Below are 26,081 nucleotides of genomic sequence, written 5' to 3' on the forward strand. Positions count from 1 at the left end.
ACCCTCAGGTTGGGAACCAATTAGGCTTCAACCAGAGGTCACTTATAAGTGACCTTTATAGTGATACTTCATAAAGTATCATGAATTTCTAGAACCTGGAAATTTCAATTTCATGTTTAGTATATTTTCTATATATTTTTTCATTAGACTTATTTTATTGTAATTACTTAATTACTATTTAAATTTACAAGCTTTTTAGATCTACATTTTGAAATAATATTGGCACATGAAAGTAGATTTTTATAGAAAAAGAAAAGCCATATCACGGGCTGATGAACATCTGCGTGAACATCTGGTGTCCCACTGGGCTACTTTTCAGGAGATGAGAGTTATAACGCTATTAAGAGAGTTGCGCAGTGCAGACAAAGTCAGTAGGGGTCAGCAAGTCTCTTCAGAATATTATCATAAATCTCTGCAGAAGCTCACACACTAAAAACAAAGCAGTTGTTTTTGATGATACAGGATGTTCAAATCCCAATGACCTGATTTTTTAAAGAGTTTTTTTAATTGTAGTTTCTCGTTCTTGCGTCTATCAAAAATATAATGTAACGTAATACAAAGCTCATACCATAAAAAAATGTTTTAAATTTGGAAATAACTATTTTTAATAATTTGACGCTCATACAAGAGTCATTAGTGTTAGTAACATAATTTATTCTTTTACACCACCTATAGGGCACCAGACGCCAACACGTTGTGAAATAGTTGAAAGGATAAAAGACTCGTTACACCATTGTTACTTAGTTTTTAATTAAACACTATAAATATATTTTTACGCAATTCGATTGAGTGATTGTTGGCAATGAGGCAGATGGTGTTTCTCCTGCCTGTGATGTCGGCCATATTGGTCTCTAGGGAAAATCATTCATTGGTGATGGTGTGACATTTGGGTGTCATGGGAAATAATACCACACACCTGCGTTAACTTTATTAAAAAGAAGACAAGTACATTTTCAGTAGACAACTCAACTCTGAAGCAGGCATGTATGAATTGTTACCCAATTACTTTAGGTGAATAATATTTCCCAAAACATCAATTAGCCGATGTTTTCATTTTTATGCCACTTTTATGCCAGTCAAACAACCAATAGCTTTCTAACAACAGCAAATAAATATTGTTAAGGTTATGATGGTGATTGATTATTATTATTAGATAGCTAGATAGATAGATACTTTATTAATCTCGGAGGAAATTGCATATATCCACTGCTCAGGCATTAAATAACAAATAATACTGGATAAACACCAGGAGAAAAGGAAACATTGACATCACAGGACATACCACAAGACATACATTCCACTAACAGACAGACACATGCAGCACTAACAGGACTTATATACTAAACTATAACTAAAATATAATCAGTATAAAATTTAAAAATATTACAGTATTAAAATATATTATATATATTATTATTATTATTATTATTATTATTAGTAGTAGTAGTAGTAGTAGTAGTAGTAGTAGTAGCAATAACAATAAGAATAACAATAAGAAGTAAAAGAAGAAGAACCATAAGAACAAGAAAAGGAGAGTGCGGTCCCATTTTTTTTGTGATAGACATACATGTTATTTCCAATCTAAAGAGTGACTGCCTGACACTCTCACTATAGTGTGCATGCTCACAAACCCTTTGTGTGTGTGTGTGTGTGTGTGTGTGTGTGTGTGTGTGTGTGTGTGTGTGTGTGTGTGTGTGTGTGTGTGTGTGTGTGTGTGCGTGCGTGTGTGTGTGTGTAAAATAGGTTCAAGTGTCAATTTATTCTTCTTTTTCTTCCCTGCCTGCGGAGTTAATTTAGAAAGCTATGATGTCCGATTCTGACGTGAGTTCCTGAATGCCGCATTATTCCGTCTTTGGCCTCGTCTGCCGCTCGGTGCTACTTCGGCTATTGTTGTATGTGTCCCAGCAGGGCGACCCTGGTTGTAAGCAGGCGGTGGTTTCGAACTGTTTAATGTGTTTTTTGTCTTTTTATTTTATTTATTTTTTTACTTTTAACGCACCGCAGCAAGAAGCCGGTGTTTGCTTGGGGTTTTTTTAAAAAGGAAAATACAGGACTCCAGTGTAGGACTTTGGGCTGATAGTAAATCGGTATGGGACAGACGAGGCACTGAGATTCCACGGTAAGAGTCTGCTTCCATATCCCTGGAGTGAACTGAATTGAGTGAAAACTTGGGAACGGGGACCACGGGACGCATGTACTCGAAGTACTACACTGCTAAAGTCGCTTTGAAGGTAAGGAGTAGACGGCAAAAGTCATATTTTGTCTTATAGTTGAGCGTACAGGCCTAGTGGTGCCGTGACACTTGGAAAAAGTTGGTTAAAGGTACTGAAAGCGTTTCAGCTGTGTTACAATGTAACACAGTCTTACAATGTTACAATGTAACACAGTCCTACTCATTGTTAACCCTCAACCCCGGCTCGATAATATTAATGTATTTGTATAATCATCCACGAGGTAGTAAAACAACGAGGATTTCCAAAACCGTTTCGGATCGAGTCGGAATTGCTTCCTTTTCACTGTTACAATCATGAAGTAAATCCCATCAGACCTTTTATCTGTGACTTTTTTAGTCTCATTTGGAAATGTTCATCGAAATGTCCCGAAGGGTTCATCTACCCCTTTTGTGTCAATCTCCCTCTCTCATATAGGACAGCTCAGGTCTCAGCTGTTACAGGCCATTATTGGAATACACACTATTAGAGCTTCCAAAATGTCCAAACTATTATTAATCGTCTTGCAGTCATTGTGCCTGTCTGCTCCTGTATGCTTTTTGTGCAGTGGGGCAATTGCACTTGTTTGAGTTGCAGACTCCACAAAGTTCATGATTGCCAGTAATTGTTAAATATTTGGTCTGTGCATTTATGCATGTATTTATTCATGCCCCTGCTATTTAATGTATCTGATGGTCTGCTTACATACTGTGATGCCCCAGTAATCCTCCTCCATGGTAATCCCTCTGTTAGTACAGACCCAGTTGGTAGTAACATCTCCCTTACACAGGCACATGCTCAGACATACAGCTGGAAAGGGAGAGGGATGGTGGCAGAGGAGTGAGGAGCACTAACAGGTGGTGTTTGCTGGGTCTTAGGGCTTGAGTTAAACCAGAGCCATGAAGGATCAGTGTGTATTCTTGGAGAGTCGCATGGCACAAATAACAGAGATAGTTCATTTGAAGTGAATAATTTGAGCGATTAAGTCAAGCTTGCGTGTTTGGATTATTAAAAACAGTGAAATGAGAAACCTTTGGATATCTAGCAGAGGAGAAAAGCTCTTTCTGTCACCCTGCCTCGCTCTGGCCAATCACAGCAGGTGGCCTCAATTGCATGAATGGATTCGGAAGGAAGTTCCTCTCTTTCTTACCCCCATCGACCCCCTCCACTCACACAGTGTGATTGGTAGAGATGGCAGGCTGCCCTGAAGATAAGACTGAGCTTTGCCTCAGAATGCGTGCCAGGGAAATGGATGAGTAATGTCCTAGTAGTGGTTTGCCGCACTGGGTATCTCCTCATCCCGCTGTGGTAGTGGCCAACATTTATGAGGCCAGTCAGCGTGGTCTTTGGCTTTTGCACTTGTTTTATTTTTTTAAAGCATAATTAAGTTCGGCCCTACAATATTAAGTCGTTAAGCTTTCTTGTAATGTGTAAATTATTCATGGAAAACAACTACAGTGCCCCCTCGTGCATTCACGAATTAACTCTCGTGACTTCACCTCATCACGAATTTTTGGTCAGGAGTCACGTGATACTACATTCTATTGGCTGACGGCATTCAGAAGTACACTCAGTTCCGTGAGTCTTGGACTTACGTGAGACACAAAAGTGCCTTACACAGTCAATAAGAGTGTGGGAAAAGGTAATACAGATAGAAAGTGGTTTAATATCAGTATGGGGAGAGCCATAAACGTTTAAATTACCGTAAAATAATAAGAAAAATACTTTGTCGCTCGAACTCGGAATTCGTTAATCGCGTGTTGTTCTTGGAACACATTAACAGCAAAGAACGAGTGCGTACTGTATACAACATTTTGGTGATCAATAAGCCATCTGTCAAAGTTAAACACTCAAAGTCAACTGGTTTCAACCTCTCAGACTTATGATAGGGTTGAGCAGAAAACCTGTTAGCCCACAGTGAACAAGTCAATCACAGGATGATGCTGCTTTGATGTGTTTAAAGGTCCCATATTATGCTTTTTTTTAAAAATGTCATTCAGTTGCCACATGTCCAAGTACACTGTATTTGAAATGTTTTTCCCCAAACTGATCCGTGGTCCGCAATATCTCCGACTGAATATTGATCAAATCACTTATGGTCCAGACGCATTTAAAAAGGGGCTGGCCATTATACTTTACTGACCTTTCTCTGTCAACACTGTCACACCCCAGGAGTTGTTTACATGCGCCATGTGAACATGCGCTACCTTCCACTTGCACTTACCGTAGTCTGTAACTTTTTAAAAGTTCAGTAACTTCGTTACTGCGTATTTATTCTTGTTTTTCTCATGTTTTTGACTGTTGTTTTTAATGATATAACTGTTAATTTTTCTGCGGTAATCCTGGGGCTATTCTCAGTCAGCTGAAAGTGACTCTTGGCCCATTGTGTAAACACAAGATGGCTGATTGAACTGAGACCGACCGGTAAACATCACAGAGAATTTGTGGAAAAAATCACAGTGTTTACATATGGAAAAGAAATCAGTGGAGACAACAACAGATGATTACGGACACGGGGTAATTAAAGCTGTGTTTACCGACAATCGTCACAGACATTGAGAGATTGCTAGCTAACAAGACCGGGGAGCTAAGCTAACGTAGTCTAATGTAACATGGGGTGTTACCAGAGGAGTAAGATGAAGCGTTGGAGTTTTTTCTTGTATTAGTGAAGTATATTGAACTGGTCATTATTGGGTGTTGTCCCTACATTATCTTTGTTCGCTAACCCACTGTCGCAATGAGGAGTAGAACGAATGGAAGCTAGGACACTGAAAGCTGCACATACGTGTGTAAACATTTTTATTCGCTTACTATTATCTATTTATTACAATTTCTTTTTGCTCTTCATTCTTAAATTCTCCTTATTCTGACATTCGCTTTTTTTTTCTGGGGCAGTACAACTATGCCAAAAACCGATTCCCCCCTCGTGATTATTGAAATATGTATAATAGCACTTTACCCATACTCATAATTAACTGTAAATAAGATAAAAATATGCGTGCATGTGTGTGTGTTTGTGTGTGTGTCTGCGTATGTCTGTGTGTGTGAACATTTGTAAACCAGAATTTTTTGCCAATTGGTTCGTTCCAAACAGACACACAATTATAACATTTCCGGTTTTATGTTCCATCCATGAACCGACGTCCCTGAACCGGTTAGGACAAAAAATATATAGTTTGCGAACCGGTTAATAATGTTTTTTGTAAATATAAATAGGTAGGTAGCTTTAGGACTTTTAAATTGGCAATTAAGGCAATTAGTTTACTGTAGATAGGTCCCTACAGTAAACAGTACAACAGTACTGATCCAGTTAAGGAACAGGATGGAGAACCAGAGGGAGATGAGGAAGTTTTACGATACAACAAAGTTTGCGTATGTCAGAGCTCACCAGGGATTGAACATGTGAAGCTCTGCACAAAGCATCTTGTGATCGGTCAGGAGCAGAAAGAACACCGATACATGTTTGGAGTGTCGGACGAAGTCCACTGAAGCAGATTAATTGCTACAAATTGCTGGCAATACGGGGTTAATTTGAATTACCAATCCGGTTCCAGAGTATTCAAAAAATATAAAGTTTTTGGTTTTTGTTTTCGTTCCATGAACAGATTCAAAGCCTGTTATGCCTTTTCTCCCTCCACCAATTGTCTCTCACAAGACGGGGAATGAGTGATAAATTTTCCTCTTGATTTCTGCCTGGATTATTTCACATGCTGGGTTTAGTCAAATTGAACGTAACCCTTGACTGGTGACAGTGAATATATTTTAGGTTGTACTGTAAATAAAGGCTGAAGCTGTTTGTGAATCAGCTGTGTGGTCGCTTTGGATACATGCAGCTCTCAAATCACTTAGAAGAGCTAAAGCTCCTTTCATTCATCATAAACCAGACAACAGTTTTGATTCAGCAGCCGTCTTCATCTGCTGTGAAACTGGTTATGTGTTCACTATGACACTGTATATACGCCTCACACACACACACACACACACACACACCTGATTGAAGCAGAATACTAGCTGACTTCAACAGCTTGTGAGGGACTTTCGGTGTCTAGCTTTGAGCCAGGTCTTTACCACACACTGCTACCTTAGCCTGAACACAAACTCCATCTCGAGGGTGACCACGCCATTTTCCAGGGAGGCGAAATGTCAATCAGTGACATATGGCTCAGGATATGTCAATCACTGTCAGTCACTCCCGTTATCACGTCAAGACGGGAGCTGTGAACAAACAAATCATTATAATGCTGTCCAGCCATAAATTCCAAAAGATTCCAAATATTAATTGATGCAGGGAGTATTTGTTGTCCAGATTCTAGTATTAAACATTAAACTTACAAACATTCATAGATACGAACAACCACGCACTGCCATATCTGACTACTGTATTTCTCCTTTCTGCCACAAGCCAAGCAGTGCAACATTAACACCCCATAAATTAAGACTTTGTGTCATGTCAAAATAGGTCAGCAAATATGACTTAATGAAATAGTTGCTCTAATATATTACTTCATGTGGCCTTTTCAGCTTTCCTGTTGGTGCATCATCTGTAGCATCTCATCCTTCTTTTATCCACATCTCTGTCAGCTTTTGAGCAGGGAATAAACGCAGTGTATGTACTGTATGTGCATGGGGACATTCCCAAACATCGAGACTGCTGACAATTCAGGTCAGGTTGAAAGTTAGTTAGCAATGAAGATTGTGGATTACCTGAAGGAAAACTCTTATTTTTAAAGTTATTGACAGGGGTTGTCCCCCTGTAGGAGCTAAATGATGTAGAACCTAATGTTAGCCAGGTTAGGTTTCTAACAAAAGTTTAGAAACCTAGCCCGGCTAACAGTTAATGCCCAGAAGCATTAACTGATTCAAACACGGAACTCTGAATGTTTTGCTATTTGATTTTATTTATTGGTTAACTGAGAAACTTATTGGAAACAAAACATAGTAATCAAGCATTAAGTGGCATGTTGGACTTTTGATCAACAGGAAACACAACAGTGTGTCATTCACATAAGTGCAGTGGAATACCTCAGAGGCCTATAGCTTGGCTCAGCTTCTACACCCCCCGAGGATTCAGCTGAGGTAGAGATTTGAGGGTGACATTATGGTACTAAAATATTTTATTCCATTTTTGTATTTTTTTTTTAATGTCCTGTAATTGTTAAGTCTTAGGGAATGATTTTTTTTTAAAATCCTGTATTTGTCCCCCGTAGGGGAAATTAGTTTTCCACTCTAGTTAATTTTTGCATGCGTATATACAGTGTGTATAAGGTACAGGCCTGAACACACACACACACACACACACACACACACACACACACACACACACACACACACACACACACACACACACACACACACACACACTCCCTCATGCATTGCCCCAATGACCAACTTGTCATTGGGGTATTGCCTTGCTCAAGGGCACCTCTGCAGTGCTCAGGAGGTGAACTGGCATCCCCACCACTGTCAGTTCACACTCCAATTTTTTTTATGTTTTGCTCCCTCCATGATTAATAAGAGTAGCAGTGACCTTTAAATGACCTCAAATGGTGTGTAGAGATTGAAATTTACTAAATAACAACTTACATATAATTTTTCTTACACACAGCCTCTCCAGAACCAGTTGTGTTTGTAGGTTGAGGACTGAGTGTGCTCCACAAGCAAAAGACAAGTGATCTATTACACCAAAGTGTCCTACTTTCTACACATTAAGTTTTACTTTACTGGCTCTGTGGCAACTTTTACTATGTGTAAAACACTAGTCCTTCTAAAGCATAAGTTATGACTCCGGTTCGAGCTTCTGGATGACATTTCATGTCAGCTTGGTACCAAGAATATGCTTTTACCAACATACGAATGTGTTGAGTTAGTACTTTCATGCATATGTGCATTTGTACCCAACTTACTATCTTCATAAAAAATGCACAATTTTTCATTGAAAGTAGGAACTATCCGGTTTTTAAAGGGTGAATCTGAAGTCCGGTTGCTTCATATTCAACTATCATGGATTACCCAACTCCAGATTATGTATCGGAATGACTGATTTTACAGCTTCAATGATTGTGTTAGTTTTGAACCATGTAATAGGTAATACTGGAAAATAGCTCAAAGCTCTAAGGGCCTCTCCCACTACACTCCAGAATTCAATCTTATCTCATGAGTCAGAACAAGAACTAGTTATTTCCGGGGTCATGCTTGATCTCCCTTACGGGAGTTAAACATATCCCATTTTTAAGTCCCATGTGTCTCAACTCGAACACGACTGGCAGGGGGGAACCCAAAAGCACAACAGGGAAGCAGGTGGGTCAAGTCTCAAAAAAGGGTGTAATTGGACAGGCAGGGGTCATGTATCGGGTAAAAAGTCTTACAGGCAGATGAATCAGACAGACAGCAAGTGAATAGGCAGGATCCATACACACGAGGTAATCCAAAAGCAGGCAAACAGATCCGACAAGGGGTAGACAGCAGGCACGGTCCGGGAAAACAGGCAGTGTCAATCACAAAAACCCAAACATCAGGCAGGATACTAAGGCTGGAAGGTCTGGGCGAACACTAAACAATCTGGCAGAAAGCAGAGGGCTGAGCTGACATATGAAGGGTAGAGGCTGATTGGGGAGGGGCTGCAGGTGTGTGAAGGGAAGGCAGGTGTAGGGATTGAAGTGATTGTTGATGACACAGGATCTGGAATAACGTCACATGTTAGAAAGAAAAAAAAACAAAGAAATGGAAAGTTTAAATGTCAGGAGACATTACATCTCGTTGCCAAAACTATATGCAACTGTGTTCTGTGACAGCAGATGCTGTTTAAATTGTGTGCCAAAAATATTCTGAATCAACAACGCTCAGCTTGCATTAAAGCTAACTGTAGAAGGACTGATGGAGCATGTGACTGTGGTACAGATCTGTACACCCTTACACACTTTGTCATGAATTTGGTAGTCGTAAACAAGACAAACCCCAACCTTAAGGAAGTCTGTGGGGGAGAGTTTCCGAAGATAGCTGACCATCTGGCATGCATTTATTAGTTTATAGGCCCCTTATGGCTAACCTTTTGGCCTTGTTATACAATATGTTGTCCTTGGATTATTTTCTCCTTAATATGGCCTGCATGTCTGCAAAAGCAAAAACTTCCCTCTTGTTGAATTCATCCTTGTGCAAATCAGGGTCCCGTATCTTTTTACACAGACACAGTCTGGAACATAGGATGTCACATGTCACAGTTTAAGTCATATTGCTGGGAACAAAGGTATTTATAAATACAGGATGTGGGGATGCAGGTGCAAGATTTGCTCAGATTTTCCATTATATTCAGTGCAGCCAGAAGTTGATTTATAATAACAGTGTTGTGTGGTGCAGTAAGCAATTAGATAACTTTAGAGTAAGTTATTACTTTCCAAAACATAAGGAAATCTTATGCCAATGGCAGCTAAAAAGTGTTATATGATGACCATTTTGATGACATGACATATGTGTGTTGTAGTGTACTGGAGGAAATTGCACATATCCACTGCTTAGACATACATAATAAAAGATTGTGTACTCCCAGCTTATTGACTTTTTAAATTATCATAATATTTTAGAGATTTTCCAATCTGGTTTTAAGCCATTGCACAGCACTGAATCAGCACTTTTAAAATTTTTTAATGATATTGTTTTAGTGACTGACTGGTCACTGTGTTGTACGTAGTTGTAATCCTTGATCTGACCGCAGCATTTGATACAGTTGACCATGATATTCTGATTGCTCGCTTGGAGCAGTGGGTGGGCATTAGTGGCACAGCACTCAAATAGTTAAAATACTATTTATCTCAGCGAACATTCTATGTCAGTCTTGATGATTGTGTGTCCTCCCCCTCTCGTGTTGGGTACCACAGTGCTCTTTGCTTGGCCCTCTGTTATTTTCCCTATACTTACTCCCACTTTTTGCAATTCTAACAAAACATTTCTTATTATTGTTATGCCGATGATAGTCAGAAATATGTCCCTCTTAAGAAGTCTGACTTCTACAGCCTAAAGCTGCTCCTTGATTGTTTATGTGACATTCAAACCTGGATGTCACTGAATTCTCTCAATTTTAATCAAAAAAAGACTGAAGTCATGATTTTTGGTAGCAATTCTGAATCCCCCGTAATTGATCTTGATTGACTGACAAAATACAACAAGACAGTTGTGAACAACTTGGGGGTAAAAGTGGATAAGGAACTTAAATTTGACAGCCATATTAAAGCAGTGGTGAAATCCAGCTTTTTCCAGTTGAGGCAGTTGGCAAATAATTAAACCAATTTTAGTGAAAAGACATTTTGAGACAGTAATCCGAGGCTTTGTGACCACTCCGCTGGATTACTATAACAGACTTTATGTTGGGGTTAGTAGGTCCTCCATTGCTTGCCTTCAACTGGTCCAGAATGCTGCTGCACGTCTTTTAACAGCAACAAGAAAGTACGAGCACATCTCTCCGATTTAGCTTCTCTTCACTGGCTGCCCATACATTTTAGGATTCATTTTAAAATCCTTTTATTTGTTTTTAAAGCCATAAATGGCTTTGCTCCACCCTACATCTCTGAACAACTTCACGCGTACACACTCAGGGCTCCGCTCTCTCAGGTCAGCTGACCAGCTGCTCCTCACACAGCCTAAAGTCAAGCTGAAGCTGAAGCACCTCCTAAACTATGGAATGGGCGCCCACTGCACATCAGGCAGACTTCTTCACTGTTGCATTTTCAATATTTTATTTAACTGCATTATGTTCATGGTTTTATCGCGCGTCTGTTGTGTTTTTTAATATTGACTATGCAGCACTTTGGAAACCTTGTTTTAACTTAAATGGTGCTATATAAATAAAGTGGATTGGATTGGATAATAAATAAATACTGGATAAACACCATACCACAAGACATACACTATACAGTGCTTGTGTTTTACAGTGATTTGAAAGTAAAAGTCACTATTTTAAAAAGTGTTATAAGATTAAACCACTTGTAACAAGCCTGCTAGTAAACACTGTGGTTTTCATTAGTTTCATTATAGCTGTGGTGGTAAATATGTTCATTTAGTCACAAGCATCTGGTTGTTATGAATATTTAATTAGAGCTTTAATTTGATTAAGAGGTTGGCGTTCTGTAGTGCCAAGAACAGGGAATCATTAAAAATGTGGAATCCTTTGAAATTAGTGACAATTCAGAACTTCATTCATTTCTTAAAGGGACAGTAAAGTCAAATTGAACCAGATCTGTATTTGAAGTACATAAGTAAAGGAGCTGACGTGCATCAATTTGGACATGGCATAGTTCAGATGCAGCAAATAAGATCAAAGATGGTAGTAGCACTTATCTTTGTGCATGACGCCTCTAAGATTGTGAGCCATGCAGGTCATGAAAAAATAATTCATAACACAGATTTACTTGAATAGATATTTTGCACGATTCAGCCAGTTGCCAAGAGTATGTTTTCCATCAATTGCAATGTTTGTAAAATGTTCAATCTGACAAATGTCAAGAGCAGCTGAAAATCGTGATAGAGTCTTATTTTTCACATGAGAAATAAAATCTTTCAAAATATTTTTGTCTTCGTTCCTGTTCCTCTTAAGAAAGAATTGAAAATTTGAAGCTGTGCTTCTAAAGCCCCAATATTCACCTGAAAAATACAAACATATCCAAAATTGGCTTACTCAAACTTTTGAAAGTCAGTAAACTGCCCTAACATTTCTTTGGGAAGAGTCTTGAACATCATCTGCTGCAGTGTACTTGCTTCTCCTTGTGACTTCTTTGACTTGTTGGTTTTTTTAACTAACATAACAACAAACACCTCCTTATTTTTTGGCTGTTTGTGACTGATTGTTACCTTCAATGGCTCATATATTTATTTTCTGTTCTACCTCTGCTGCCAGCTCACCATAGGAATAAGAATAGGCCTCTATCATGTCTTTGTAACATTTACACTGAACTGTGAGGGGTAATAGAGCATCTGTCCCACCTTGAGCGGCCCTGGTAAGAGGAGAGCATGTGATTCTAGCACCTTTTTCCATTGAAAATCATTTGTTACATTTCTCTCTAATCTTTGTGTGTGTGTTTTTTTGTTTGCATGTATTTTCATAGTTTAACCCCATAAAAGGGGGTCAACTTTTTATGAGATCAGTGCTTGTTTTAGTCTTGCAGCAAAATCTTTTATATATTTTAATGCGTGCATGTGACCATCACCGGTCCTTTCTGGAAACTAGGTTGTCAGTCTTTATTAGAATGTCCTATTATGAGCCAGAGAGGGAGGTGCTGTGAGTTAAGGGGAGAACCAACAGAAGACAGGGAGAGAAAACACAAACAAGGTAGTGGATAGACAGGCAGTGCTGTTAGAGTGGAAGAGGTATGGGTGAGCTTCTGCAGCAGTTGCATTATTCTTACTGAGTTAAAATAAATAAATAAACATATTTCATTTAAAAGCATTTTGACAAAAAGCATGAAACACAACTAGGATGAGTAAGCCTGACTCACAGAGATGACATTCTTTGCCACCAGCAGTTATTGAATATCCAGTATTGATTATCCATATCTGAATGGCCTAGTTAGTTGAATATAGTTATGAATACCATTATCAGAATGATGACTTATAAATACAAATGTAATTAAATGTCTTTCAAATGATGATTGTTCGTGTCATCATCAACTGAACTCTCACAGTGCCATTCCTATACCCTTAGAGTCAAGTTGCCTCCATCCATCGTTCTTCAGCTGTCACACATCTTCTGTTTCCACCTCTTCAGTAATGACCTTTAGTCAGTGCTGGTTATTTATGGTAGGAAGCTGATGCATGTCATCCATCTCTAATTAAATAGATCCATATTGATTATGTTAATCCTTGTTAGGCTTACATGAAACACTGATATTCAGTTCATAATTCAATGGTGATTAAAGGAATGGTTCGGTATACCAGTAAATGTAATTTACAGTACACTTCACACAATTTGACATGTTTTGTGGAGATATATATATATATATATTTCAACTCTAATGTTTTTGTTTTGAAGACACAATGTATGTATAAACAGTTTCATACATAATATATGAATGTTCACATTTACCATTTAGTAGCTTTAGATCTTGCAATAAATGTGAGAATTTTCTATGTTAGGTTGTCAAAAAATACACCATGTGAGTTAAAACTCCTAAGGAAACCTCTGTGCACTAATGTGGTTGTACATCTTAACCAGTTTCTCATATATCAGTGAGACTCTTTACACCAAAGGCCTTATTAACTCTCAGTAATCTATGTCAGTGACATTGTGATCACAAGGCAAAGTTGACATAACCATAGGCCGCAATACAATCTACTTTCAAGCTCTGCTGACTGCTAGTTCTGTGGTTGGGACTTGTCAAGTCACACAGTATGAGTTCATTGTTGGCTCTTAGGCTTGTCTTTGCTTCTCTATTTTTCTGACACAGTCATTAAAGAAAAGCAGTTCAGTTTTAATTTATGAACCAAAAACTAGTGCAATTTCAGATACTTGGTCATTTTTTTTTGATAGGATAACATGATTGATAGTTGTTCCTGAGAACATAAAAAGAGGTTCCACAGGCCACCCTTCCTTGAGGATGGGAATCTCTGCCTTGAGTACTCACCCAACCATGGACATCACCTGCTTGAACTGCTGCCCTCTGGAACCTTCTGGAATTTCAGCACCATTAAGTCATGGACAAGCAGTTGTCTCCCCAGAGTCCTTACCACACACAGCATGACCATTGTGAATTCTATTCATAATATGAATATATTACCCATGGGCACACTGGCAAGTACAGTATTTTCCGTATTATAAGGCACACCTAAAAGCCTATAATTTTCTCATAATCCCGTAGTGCGCTTTATAATCTGATGCGCCTTGTATATGGATTAATATTAATGTTAGTATTGGTTAAAAACAAGATCGCAGAAAAAAAGCTGACAGTCTGGTCGGCAGTCATGCCGCACCAGGAGGCACCGTCAGAAGGCACTACGCCCCCTAACAAGGGGCGTCGCCGAAGTGCCGACTCTCACTGACCTGACGGCAGAGCAGCCTGAGCCTAGGGGTAGCAGAGGTACCTGGCTACAGTTCTGTAGCAAAACGGAATTTTCAACAACTCTATTAATAAAGTTTGACTGACTGACTGATCTCAGTATTTCCTAACTACTTGGCATCGGAAATAACCCACTTTAAACTTAATTGGTCTTAAAAATGCCATTGTGTTGTCATCTGGAATCTAATGGCGGTCCATTCTATTAGTCTGTGGAAACACACGGAGAAACTGGCATAAAGGTGAATGAAAGACCTCAAAGCTGAACTTCCAGCCTTTTCTGAAATTTCAAGAACAGAGTCACTGCTAGACAAACGTGCCAACGGGTGTGCTGCAATTGATTTGCGAATGTTGTTGATACCTGAAACAGCACGTTACGGGGGTTGGGGGGCGCATTCAGGCTTGTGTATTCTGTCTGCAGCGACGTGCTGTGAGATTCACGGCGGTGAGACACTGACGTTTAAGTCAGTTCTATAAGTAAAACAGCATCACATTTTCCAGTATTTAGCAGCTTGATATTAAAAACTAGTTAAAAAATTGTTTAGGACACACAGCAGCAAATAGCTGCACCTCACCTCCGACTGGGCTACCGATCGATCGAAACAATATTTAATTAATAAATGAAGACGAACGTCGGAGCTTAAATATCTGCTTCAAACTTCAGGAAATAATCCGCTCTGTTCGAACTGTGTGGTCCACTCCTAATGAATCTAACCAGTTTTTAATATCAGGTTTTTTAATATGCGTGTTGACTTCTTTGGCAAAGTGATCAAGTGATCAGGTTTCCTTGAGGCCCAGAATGGCCCGGGCCTTGCGTTTGATGCATTTGCCTTAAAGGTTTCCCTAATTGAGGCATTTTCATCTTCTAGCACTCGCATTGTTTAAGTCTTCTTTTCCTTTCGGCTTTCCCCTTCAGGGGTCGCCACAGCAAATCAGTTTCCTCCATCTAACCCTGTCTTCTGCATCTTTTTCTCTCACACCAACTACCTTCATGTCCTCTTTCACTACATCCATAAACCTCCTCTTTGGTCTTCCTCTAGGCCTCCTGCCTGACAGTTCAAAACTCAGCATCCTTCTACCAATATATTCACTATCTCTCCTCTGGACATGTCCAAACCATCTCAGTCTGGCCTCTCTGACTTTGTCTCCAAAACCTCTAACATGTGCTGGCCCTCTGATGTACTCATTCCTGATCTTATCTATCCTGGTCACTCCCAGAGAGAACCTCAGCATCTTCATCCCTGCTACCTCCAGCACTGTCTCCTGTCTTTTCCTCAGTGACACTGTCTCTAGACCAAACAACATCACTGGTCTCATCACAGTTTTGTACAGCTTTCATTTTAGCTGAAACTCCTCTATCACACATCACACTTGACAGTTTTCTCCACCCGTTCCATCCTGCCTGTAAACGCTTCTTCACCTCTTTTCCACACTCTCCATTGCTCTGGACTGTTGACCCTAAGCACCTAAAATCCTCCACCTTCTTGATCTCTTCTCCCTGTAACTTCGCTGTTCCACTTGGGTTCCTCTCATTCACACACATGTACTCTGTCTTACTGCGGCTAACCTTCATTCCTCCCCTTTCCAAGACAAACCTCCACCTCTCTAGTTTCTCCTCCACCTGTTCCCTGCTCTCACTGCAGATCACAATGTCCTCTGCAAACATCATATATCATGGAGATTCCTGTCTAACCTGGTCTGTCAGCCTGTCCATCACCATGTTTAAGTAGCAAATGTATTCACCCCATCCATGATCAAATGGCAGTGCTTTTGTGGGGGGGGGGGTTTAGGTGTGGTGCAGTGCATTGTTGATGCATTATTCTTGCTCCAGTGCCATTACGACTTTAAGTAGAACTTTTTCTGTGTTCTCAGACTCATTTAGCTTCCTACACAAGAGACATATGCTTTGCATTCAGATCAATTTTAAGTTGTTTCTGACTTACTTAAACTTGTGTTATAATTGGAAAATTTCTTATCGTATGGATATTTCTGTTGTTTTCATGCTACATTCTAAAGCATCACATATTTTTTCATGTTACTGTATTCAGATCCTGTTGAAGACAAACTACGTTTGCTGATGTCTTAAATGTATATTAAACATATATTTGATGGCTGTATCATGAAATAAATTTCCAGTTTGGTTTTATGCAGTTTGTCATAAACCACAATCTATAATCCATAAACTATGAATGAGTCATTGACAGCAGATGTAGTACAGCTTATAGCAACAACCAATCATCATCCTCCTCCCACTTGTCCCTCCAGGCTTGACAATGGGTTGTGTCGGGAGTAAAGAGGACAAGAGTCCATCGCTGAAGTACCGACCCGATAACACAAATGCCACGCCGGTCAACGTGCACCTGGGCCACTATGGACCTGACCCAACTTTGATGGGTCATTCGCCAGCTATGAAGGCACACAACAACAGCTACAACAGTCATGCCACTGGCGTCACACCTTTTGGCGGGGCATCTTCTGTCATGACGCCTTTTGGTGGGGCCTCCACCTCCTTCACCTCAGTTGCTGTGAGCAGTCCGTTCCCCAGCGTCATTGCAGGTCAGTTTTTGAGAGGATCAAAAGTTTAAGTAGACACTTTGAACCACGAGAAAGGGGAAAAGACTTTTTTCATTTAGCTTTAATAACATACTCAAGCTCATTCATATTGATGTGAGTTCTCTGATCATTTCAAAGAAGAAACAAATACACAAATGTTTTGCTGATTTTAAAATCAGGCATGACTTAATTCAACTAACTTGCAAAGATAAACATTATTCTCTATAGTTGTCTAACTTTTCTTTCTGCAGTCATTATGTTTAAATCAGTGAACATGTTTAGCATAAGTTCTGAATCAGCACATTCTGAGAAGCAGCTGTCATGTAGAGTAGGCATTTAAAATGTGCAGATAAAACACCAGAGCTGAAGAGAAGTCCAAAATAAGTCAGAAATTAAGGAAACAGTGCAACAGATTATACTGAGAAAAACAATTACGTGCACTGAATTTAATATATATAGTCTTGCAAATACCAAATTAACACCTTCAGCTATGGTTTAAAGCAAAAATAATTTTAATGATAATAAATAGACACGTTGGTAGTAATGATGCAACTTCAGGTTTTTGATACATGATTTGATCCAAAAATCAAGAAGAAAATGTGGACAGTTGAGAGTTGTGCTGTGTCTGTTCTCTGTCTCTCTGAACAAATCAACTGTTGTTATTAATAGAAGAGATTCATTGACATCAGTTGGAGTCACTGACTGGTGATGAGTGTGATCTTGGGTCTGAGTGCATTATTATTCTGTGGTTCAGTCTTTAGTTAATTAAGTACGTATTCACTATATTCAGCCATAAAGACACCTTTTTAAATATTACAAACAGAGCAAAAGCAAATAAGCATTTATTTCCTTTATTTTGAGGTTTTTTGAGTTTTTTTAAAAATCATTTGTTGTACAGTTAGACTCCAGCTCTGTGTAGGGTTTGCATGTTCTCCCCATCTCTGCTTGGGTTCTCTCTGAGTTATCAAGCTTCCTCCTACCTCCAAAAACATGCGCTTCAAGTTAATTGGCCATTCTAAATTGCCCGTAGTGTGTGAGTGTGCATGGTTGTCTGCGTCTCTGTGTGGCTCCACGTTGCACTGGCGTCGTGCCCAGAGTTTTCCCCGCCTCATGCCCTTAGTCAGCTGGGATAGGCTGCGACCCGCTACAGCGGATAAAGCGGTAAGAAGATGAATTAATTAATGTACAGTTTGTTAGGTTTAATAACATGACCTAATTGACTCTGTTTTCAGGTGGGGTAACATTTTTTGTAGCACTGTACGACTACGAGGCAAGAACGTCAGACGATCTATCCTTCAAAAAAGGGGATCGCTTCCAGATAATTAACAACACGTGAGTGTATTGGAATTTCACAGTGAGAGTGAGTGAGTGAGTGAGTGAGTGAGTGAGTGAGTGAGTGAGTGAGTGAGTGAGTGAGTGAGTGAGTGAGTGAGTGAGTGAGTGAGTGAGTGTCTGTGTGTGTGTGTTTGTGTGTGTATGTTGTGTGTTAAATCCTAAGTTGTTTGGCTGAATCAGTCTAGGTCAGGAGGTTAATGTGCTCCACTAATGGACCATCCGTCTGTCTTCTCATTTGGATTACAATGTAAAACATTTCACTCTTCAGTCATCTCGTCAAATGTAAGCAATGCACAACAGACAAACAGGCAGTCAGACACACAGACTACCTGTTCTTAGTTACCTCCTGCTGCAGCACAATCATGCAGTCTTGTGCAGGTTTGATAAAAGTGAAGTGGTGTCTTGTGCTATGTGTGGATCTTTCTTTTGGGGGGGTTCCGTGGTTAAGTTGGACAACGTTAGAATAATCTTTTTCCATATATCTGCCATATTCATGGCTGGTGGGAATTCTAAACATTTTATTTCAATATTTTTGTTTATGCAGCTAACAGGAACAACTTAATTGTAATGTACAGTTTCTGTGGGAGGATGGAGTTGGGACTATTGCCATCGTCATGTTTATTTAAATATTTTTGTTGCATATAGAGAACAAAGTGTAATACATAGACAACATTTTGAAGTGAGACCACAATATTTCCCTTACATAAGGCTGTGCTTTTAGTAAACAGGATTTATAATGCCCCAGTTGACACCACTCATGTCCAGTAAAATTACTTTACTATTCTCTCTCATTCTCTCCTTAGGGAAGGTGATTGGTGGGAGGCTCGCTCCATCAACACCGGCCAGAAAGGGTACATCCCCAGTAACTATGTGGCTCCAGCAGACTCCATACAGGCTGAAGAGTATGAATAACACACCTGTTCTAACTCTATACATCTCTATCCTTGTCTATCTTTTTCTTTCACTTTATGTGTCCTTCTTAGTGCTACTCATGTATTTCTCCTCCCCTGATTAAAAAGATGTGATATAAATGGTGATATAAGTGGTTACACATTGTGGCTAACTTGCAGAGTAACAATGTAGCAGAAAAAACAGAACCCTGTCCTAGAGCTGGTAGAATTGCAAATTGATATGGTGTAGATGTGGTGTGAAAATATTTCAAACAATTAAGACAGTTCAGTACAGTTGAATTGAACAAATGTTGTGCAAAAGAGAAACACAATGACGTCTATAGACATCAGTTCCATTTTTCAGCAGGTAGGGCTGGGGAATAGACTCACAGAAAATCATTAAAAATCAAGCTTCTAATCGTGGAATTTAGCATAATGGCGACTTATCCAGTTATGGAACAGAAGATGGAGAATCAGGAGAAAACAGAAGTTGCAGCAGCTGAAGAGTCAACAAGGTTTGCGTATGTCAGAGCTCACCCACGAACAAAAACAATGTTGCTCTGAGCGAAGCATCTTGCGATCAGTCAGTATCAGAAAGAAAAAAAAAATGTCCTGAATGTTACCTGAATGTGAAATTTATCAACGGGCCAACAAAGTTTTATGAGCTATGTGTAAAGCCGAAGTATTTCCAAGCATTAATAACATCTAAGCATCACATCAGTAGCAGTGTGTTCTTATTGTGTTAATGAGAAACTTGTTTTGTATGATATTGCAGTGGAGAGTTCTTTCTGGGACCTGACTGTCTGACATTCTCTCTTTTGGCAGATGGTACTTTGGTAAAATGGGCCGTAAAGATGCTGAGCGTCTGTTGTTGCTTCCAGGAAACCAACGAGGAACTTTCTTGGCACGAGAGAGTGAGACAACTAAAGGTATGAGCTGTAATTATAAGTTTGAAATATAAGCAAATTCGTGGAAGCTTGTTTTCTTCATTAGTGCTGATGTTCAAGTGTACTGTTAAAATGTTGTAGTTGTATTTTTCTGTTTTTCTGTATCAAGCTTGGGATGAAGGGCAGACCCTAGAGTTTAAGTTACCATGAAGCATAAACTAACTCAGGGCTTGTGGATTTTAAAGGTGCCTACTCTCTGTCTCTTCGGGACTGGGATGAGGTCAAGGGAGAAAACGTCAAACATTACAAGATCCGCAAGCTTGACAACGGTGGCTATTACATCACCACCCGGGCCCAGTTCGAGACACTGCAGAAGCTTGTGAAACACTACACAGGTGTGCCTAGACAACTATAACTTGTGTTGGGTTTTTTTTCACATGCGAAAATGTGTCTGTGCTGACTGATTACTGTATTTTCAATTTGTTTATCTTTGATTATAACAGCCTGGTGGTGTGAATCATCAAAGATGTGCTAACTAAGGTCAACTTAAACTTGTTTTTTTCCTCCTCTATCTCTTGTGTCCAGAGCATGCTGATGGTTTGTGCTACAGGCTAACAACAGTGTGCCCCACTGTAAAGCCTCAGACTCAGGGACTAGCGAAAGATGCCTGGGAAATTCCACGAGAATCCCTCCGACTAGAAGTCAAACTGGGCCAGGGTTGCTTTGGTGAAGTCTGGATGGGTGAGACGTCATTCCTGTTCTACAGCATGTCCAATATGCTACGTGTGTTTCAGCAAATCTGTAATGAATATTTTCCTGCGAAGTGGTTTATGTCCCCTAAGGCCACAATAAACTCTTCTATTATTACAAGTAGGTGGTGCTGGAAAATTGTCAACTATTTCTCACAATTTATTGTGGTATAATATTTCTATACAGTGAAATTCTTGAGATATACTGTAATCACAAAACAAAAAGCAACATTTTCAGGAAGCCAGAGCCACAAAAATGTGATGATGACCTTCACCTTTGGAAAACTAGGTCAATGTCATACTCATTCATTCATTCATCTTGCAAACCGCTTTATGCGTCATAGCGGGTCATGGAAAGCTGGAGCCTATCCCAGCTGTCTTAGGGCGTGAGGCGGGGCAAACTCCGGGCACGACGCTAATGCGCCGCAGAGCCACACAAAGTCAGACAAACACGCAAGCTCACACTCACAGGGAATTTGGAACGGTCAATTAACCTGAAGCGCATGTTTTTGGAGGTGGGAGGAAGCCGAAGAACCCAGAGAGAACCCACGCAGACACGGGGAGAACATGCAAACTCTGCACACAGCGGGACTCGAACCCAGATACCGCCTTGTTGTGCGGCACAGCGCTACCCACTGCGCTACCGTGCCGCCCCATGTCATACTCGATAGTACAATATAGAAGTCATTGCTGCGACCATTATGAAAGAAGGTCAGGGTAAAATTTTGAATTCAGGAGTGCCACGGGATGTTGCAGCCTGTGACTGCCTTGTTAGTTTGTGCAGCCATTGGTATTGATGTATTTTTGATATATCATAAAAGATGATTCATTTACACATGTAGTTGAGTCGCACTGGCCTCATGGCAGAATTGGTCTCTCTGCCGCATTTGACTGCGTGGTGATGTAAATGCTGATTACTGATTGCTATTGGTTTAGACACACATATCAGTAATCACAGGTCAACTCCTACGCTTCATCTCCCAGCCTGCATGTAAGACGGGGGCCTTTCAGTGAGCACAGCTCTGTTCTTTCATCACAGTCTTTCATTAAGCCTTTCCTGCAGCAAGCCTCAACCTGCAATCTGACGCTGTGCAATCTTAGGAATCCCTCCCTGTCGCTCCCTGCAAATGTTTGCTCCTGATGGTTTTCTGCTCTGCGTCTACAGCTTACTGAAACACCATTCTTGTTTGTTCAACCTTTAGCTTCTTTAATTTCTGCTCGTCAAACTCCCCTGCTTGCCCACCTCTTTATTATTAGACATCATCATTGCCCTATTTTGTGTGCATGTGTACCTGTGTGTTATTTGTGCAGTGATTCGGTCGTGAAGGTCAGTCTCATGACCGAAGCAGAAGAGCTCATTGTGTGTAAGCAGGGTGTGAGTAAGTGGCTACCAACCAGGAAGTGGCTGATTATTCAATCTGTTGTTTTCTTTCTCGCTACAGCTGCTCTTTACATGCGAGCAGAGCAAAAAATCTGCCTTGATGGTTGTTTCAGATTTAATTTCAGTCACTTGAAAAGAGTCAGAAAGTCTAACATACCATCAGTGTTTAGCTATCACAATGTGCATCACTTGATTTCCTCAATAACTCCTTTCCAATGCAAATCCAACGCTGGTTCGTGACTTACTTCACATACGACTGATCATGTTGTCTTTGTCTGCTTTCATCAGGCACATGGAACGGCACAACTAAGGTGGCTATTAAGACCCTGAAGCCGGGTACCATGTCACCAGAGGCCTTTCTGCAGGAGGCGCAGATCATGAAGAAACTCCGACACGACAAACTGGTACCTCTCTATGCTGTGGTGTCTGAGGAGCCCATCTACATTGTAACAGAATTTATGGGCAAAGGTATGGACAGGTGAACACACAGTGTTACGTTGAAGTTATTCATTTACACCTTTATCAACTGAAGCAGTATACAGTGACATGAAATATATTAATATTACCGTTGTTATTTATTTCAATGTTTAAAGATAATAAAGGAGCAGACATCAATACAGCCTCCTCGAATTTGGCAACTATGCCATGTACTTTAGTTTAGCATAATTGTATAGTTTATGTGTAGCTGTACTTTTGTAGTTAATACAACACAATGCAGCATCAGCTCTCTGTATATGAACTGACTGTTCAGCTAGAGTCAAGAAATCTAAACAATCTTCTCCATAGACAAATAAATTGCTACAAGTCACAAAAACAATGGAAGTACAAGCAATGAAACATGTTCTGTCATTGTATTTTTTCACTGCTAATGTCACTGCTGCTGCAAAGTTCTAATGAAGTAATATGTATACATTTTCCACATATTATCAGAATATCCATCAGAGTATTTATTACTGTATTATAAACTAACAAGCGTCACTCCCCCAGAAGTCGTTGTATGTGTTTCCCTGGCATCAAATCAGATGCACATGGATGTCAAGATATCTTCCAATCAGTTTATGTCATCAGATATTTGTGTTGACAATACTTTCTATACTCTTGACAGGTAGTTTACTGGACTTTCTGAAGGAAGGAGATGGTAAATATCTGAAACTGCCTCAGCTGGTGGACATGGCTGCACAGGTAGGATGAATACGAACCTAGATGTAGAAACTGTCTCTGCCTCATACCTGCTGTTTTAACTTCATGAGATCAGTAATAAAACAAAGAGAGCTTAATGCAAGTGTGTTCTCAGAAGAAATAGTTCATTTTGAATGAAAGGTTTTCAGTTTCTTCTCCATCTGGCTATCATCGTTTTTTTAACATCCTTTTTGAAATTGTTCCCTTTCTCTCTTCCTCCTTGTCCTCCTCCTCACTGTGTGTGCCTCTTCTCTCTGTCCGTTGCCTAACTGCCTGTAGCACTTAAACAATAATCATCAGAGGCCTTTTCAATTTCTGGCTCTGTTACCTACTGTGATTTGCTCTTAATTTGCCCATTTCTGTACTGGCAAGTCTCTTTTCTCACTCAGCGGACTGGAAAAGTGTTTGATAATGAGACCGAGGCATTTGACACATTGAGACATCTCAGAGGAAGTTGACACCTAGAGTGAGGAGATTTAGTTACAGTCATATTAAACATTTGTGCAAATTGTTATCGTAGCTGTATTTGACTACTTTTCTGTCAGCTACTGTCCAGGTCAATAAAGTGTGCATCTTAAGCATAGCATTTGTTAATTTCTTATTCCTGTAAGTGATTGCTTTGGTTGAATTATGATAGTATGTCATCTTAGATGACACTTTAGTTTTCTGTCCTGTCCAAACCCACCCCAGATTGCAGATGGTATGGCCTTCATCGAGAGGATGAACTACATCCACAGGGACCTGAGAGCTGCCAACATCCTGGTGGCCGATAACTTGGTGTGTAAGATCGCAGATTTTGGTCTGGCTCGGCTCATTGAGGACAACGAGTACACCGCCAGACAAGGTCTGTGTTGAGAATTCAATATGGTTTGCGTATCTGCATCTTGAAGATCAGCATTAGTTATAAATGAACACGTTTCTGAACCTCCTCGTTGACTCTTAATAATTTTTTTTTTTCCAGGTGCAAAATTCCCGATCAAGTGGACGGCCCCTGAAGCTGCTCTGTACGGCCGCTTCACTATCAAATCAGACGTCTGGTCATTTGGCATACTACTGACAGAACTAGTGACTAAGGGTAGAGTCCCATATCCCGGTAAGCATCAGAGAAATGTCTTCTTTCTTCATTCCCCTGCATCCACATTATCTACATCACTTCACATTTAAACATCAGTTGAAGTCAGGAGTAGAATGAATTTATTTTGCATCAGGATAATTCCAACAAGCAATTCCAACACTCCATTGTCTTTCAACATACACATATTTTTGCACACTCTTCAATGCAGTTGTCTAATGAGCCTAACCCTATCACCATTATCCTGAGCCTGCAGCTGCATATCTGACCCCTGCTGTCTGAGAACAGTACTGCAGTGTGTCTGTTAACTAATGTTTGACTGGTACTGATTACAGTGTGCTATATGGTTGACTTAACCATCATGTCTTGTCATCTGCCATCTTACTTCTGTGGCCTCCTTTAGTTTCAATACAACCCATACAGACTAATTAATTCATCAGCAAATTGTGGGAGCCGAAGCCTTGCTTTCTTTTCATCAAAATTGCCACATGACTTATTGGATATATGTGACAAAAGCCCTGCTGTGCTGCAGTTCTATGGGGAACTGTGTTTCTACTCCCTTATTTGACAGAGTGGAGGCAATTGAGAATAGGTATACCGAGAGGAAGCATTTGAATTGAAACGTCATCTTTGTTCTTGTTGAATCTATATATAACACTGCAGTATCCCACATACCAGTGCTGCCATACCGTGGCTGCAGCAGCTGCTCTGGGCTTTTCTCTCCCATCCCCCTGTCAGCTCCATGGTGGTCACATTTTTCACTGCTGCGGGCTGCGAACTGAGCTCTGTCCTAATCAATACCTGCAGCATTTTTTTCTTTACCACAAAATTTTGGAAAAGATCACTTTAGTTCTTTCAAATAAGTAACAAGGCAGTCAGAGAGGGCAACATCCCGCGACATACCCTGACTTACTTTCGGACGAACACTGACAATTACAATACATCACAGCTTTCAAGTGGGATGTAATTAATACCAAAGACAGTGTTGAAGAACTTTTATTTAGCTGTTCTTTGGTCACATTTTATGACACATCTTCATTTTTCTACATCTTTGTCTTTGTTTCATTCTTTTATGTTCATTAGTGATAAAGTAGAGGTTGACTCTTGGTTTAGGTAGCTAACATTCCAAAACACAGCCCGTTTACTGAATTAAAGGAATGGAATTAAACCTATTACTTTGTGTTTCCTCCAGGTATGGTGAATCGAGAGGTACTTGAGCAGGTAGAGCGAGGTTACCGTATGCCGTGTCCCCAGGGGTGCCCTGAGTCCCTTCATGAAATGATGAGGCTGTGCTGGAAGAAGGAGCCAGATGAGAGGCCAACTTTTGAATACATCCAGTCCTTTTTGGAAGACTACTTCACAGCAACAGAGCCGCAATACCAGCCAGGGGACAATCTGTAGTCTGAGGGATGTGGTGCCAAACTCTGGTATCACACAGAGGCACATTAGCAGAGGTGAAAATGTGGTACAGAAAACTTCAACAAATGGGGAAATCTTTCGTGAGAGTGCTGATAAGCTTTTTTAATACTATGAACTAGTACGAACCACACTGGTGTATGTCCAAGTGCAAGGGGAAATTTTTTCACAAGTAGAGGATTGTCCCTTGTTTAGCAGGGACCAAATGTTAGGGGAACTGTACTGATTGGTACTTTGGTACATTAAGATCTGGGAAATGGATCTGGGAAATCCACATGGACTGGCCTCATCACTGTGATCAAAGAGAGAGAGAGGAATTTTCTCTTAATTTCAAATTAACTTTTTTTTGTCGTTGTTTTTTTTTTTACAAATAC

The 26,081-nt window shown here is 40.0% G+C and overlaps 1 protein-coding gene across 2 annotated transcripts; it reads left to right on the plus strand.

Annotated features, from left to right (window-relative positions):
• Positions 1 to 1,904: 1,904 nt before the first annotated feature.
• Positions 1,905 to 25,699, plus strand: yes1 (YES proto-oncogene 1, Src family tyrosine kinase). Of its 2 annotated transcripts, none has more exons than XM_068340374.1 (12): positions 1,905 to 2,231; positions 16,511 to 16,801; positions 18,031 to 18,130; positions 18,937 to 19,035; positions 19,849 to 19,952; positions 20,156 to 20,305; positions 20,496 to 20,651; positions 22,329 to 22,508; positions 23,146 to 23,222; positions 23,910 to 24,063; positions 24,181 to 24,312; positions 25,484 to 25,699. In XM_068340374.1, exons 2-12 carry the CDS (start codon positions 16,519 to 16,521, stop codon positions 25,690 to 25,692), a joined length of 1,644 nt encoding a protein of 547 aa, XP_068196475.1. In that variant the 5' UTR covers positions 1,905 to 2,231; positions 16,511 to 16,518; the 3' UTR covers positions 25,693 to 25,699. The 2 variants fall into 2 exon arrangements, with proteins under 2 accessions (XP_068196475.1, XP_068196476.1); XM_068340375.1 differs by having other exon boundaries at positions 1,905 to 2,119.
• Positions 25,700 to 26,081: the final 382 nt, after the last annotated feature.

Source organism: Antennarius striatus, chromosome 18, assembly GCF_040054535.1.
Source record: "Antennarius striatus isolate MH-2024 chromosome 18, ASM4005453v1, whole genome shotgun sequence".
Lineage (NCBI taxonomy): Eukaryota > Metazoa > Chordata > Actinopteri > Lophiiformes > Antennariidae > Antennarius > Antennarius striatus.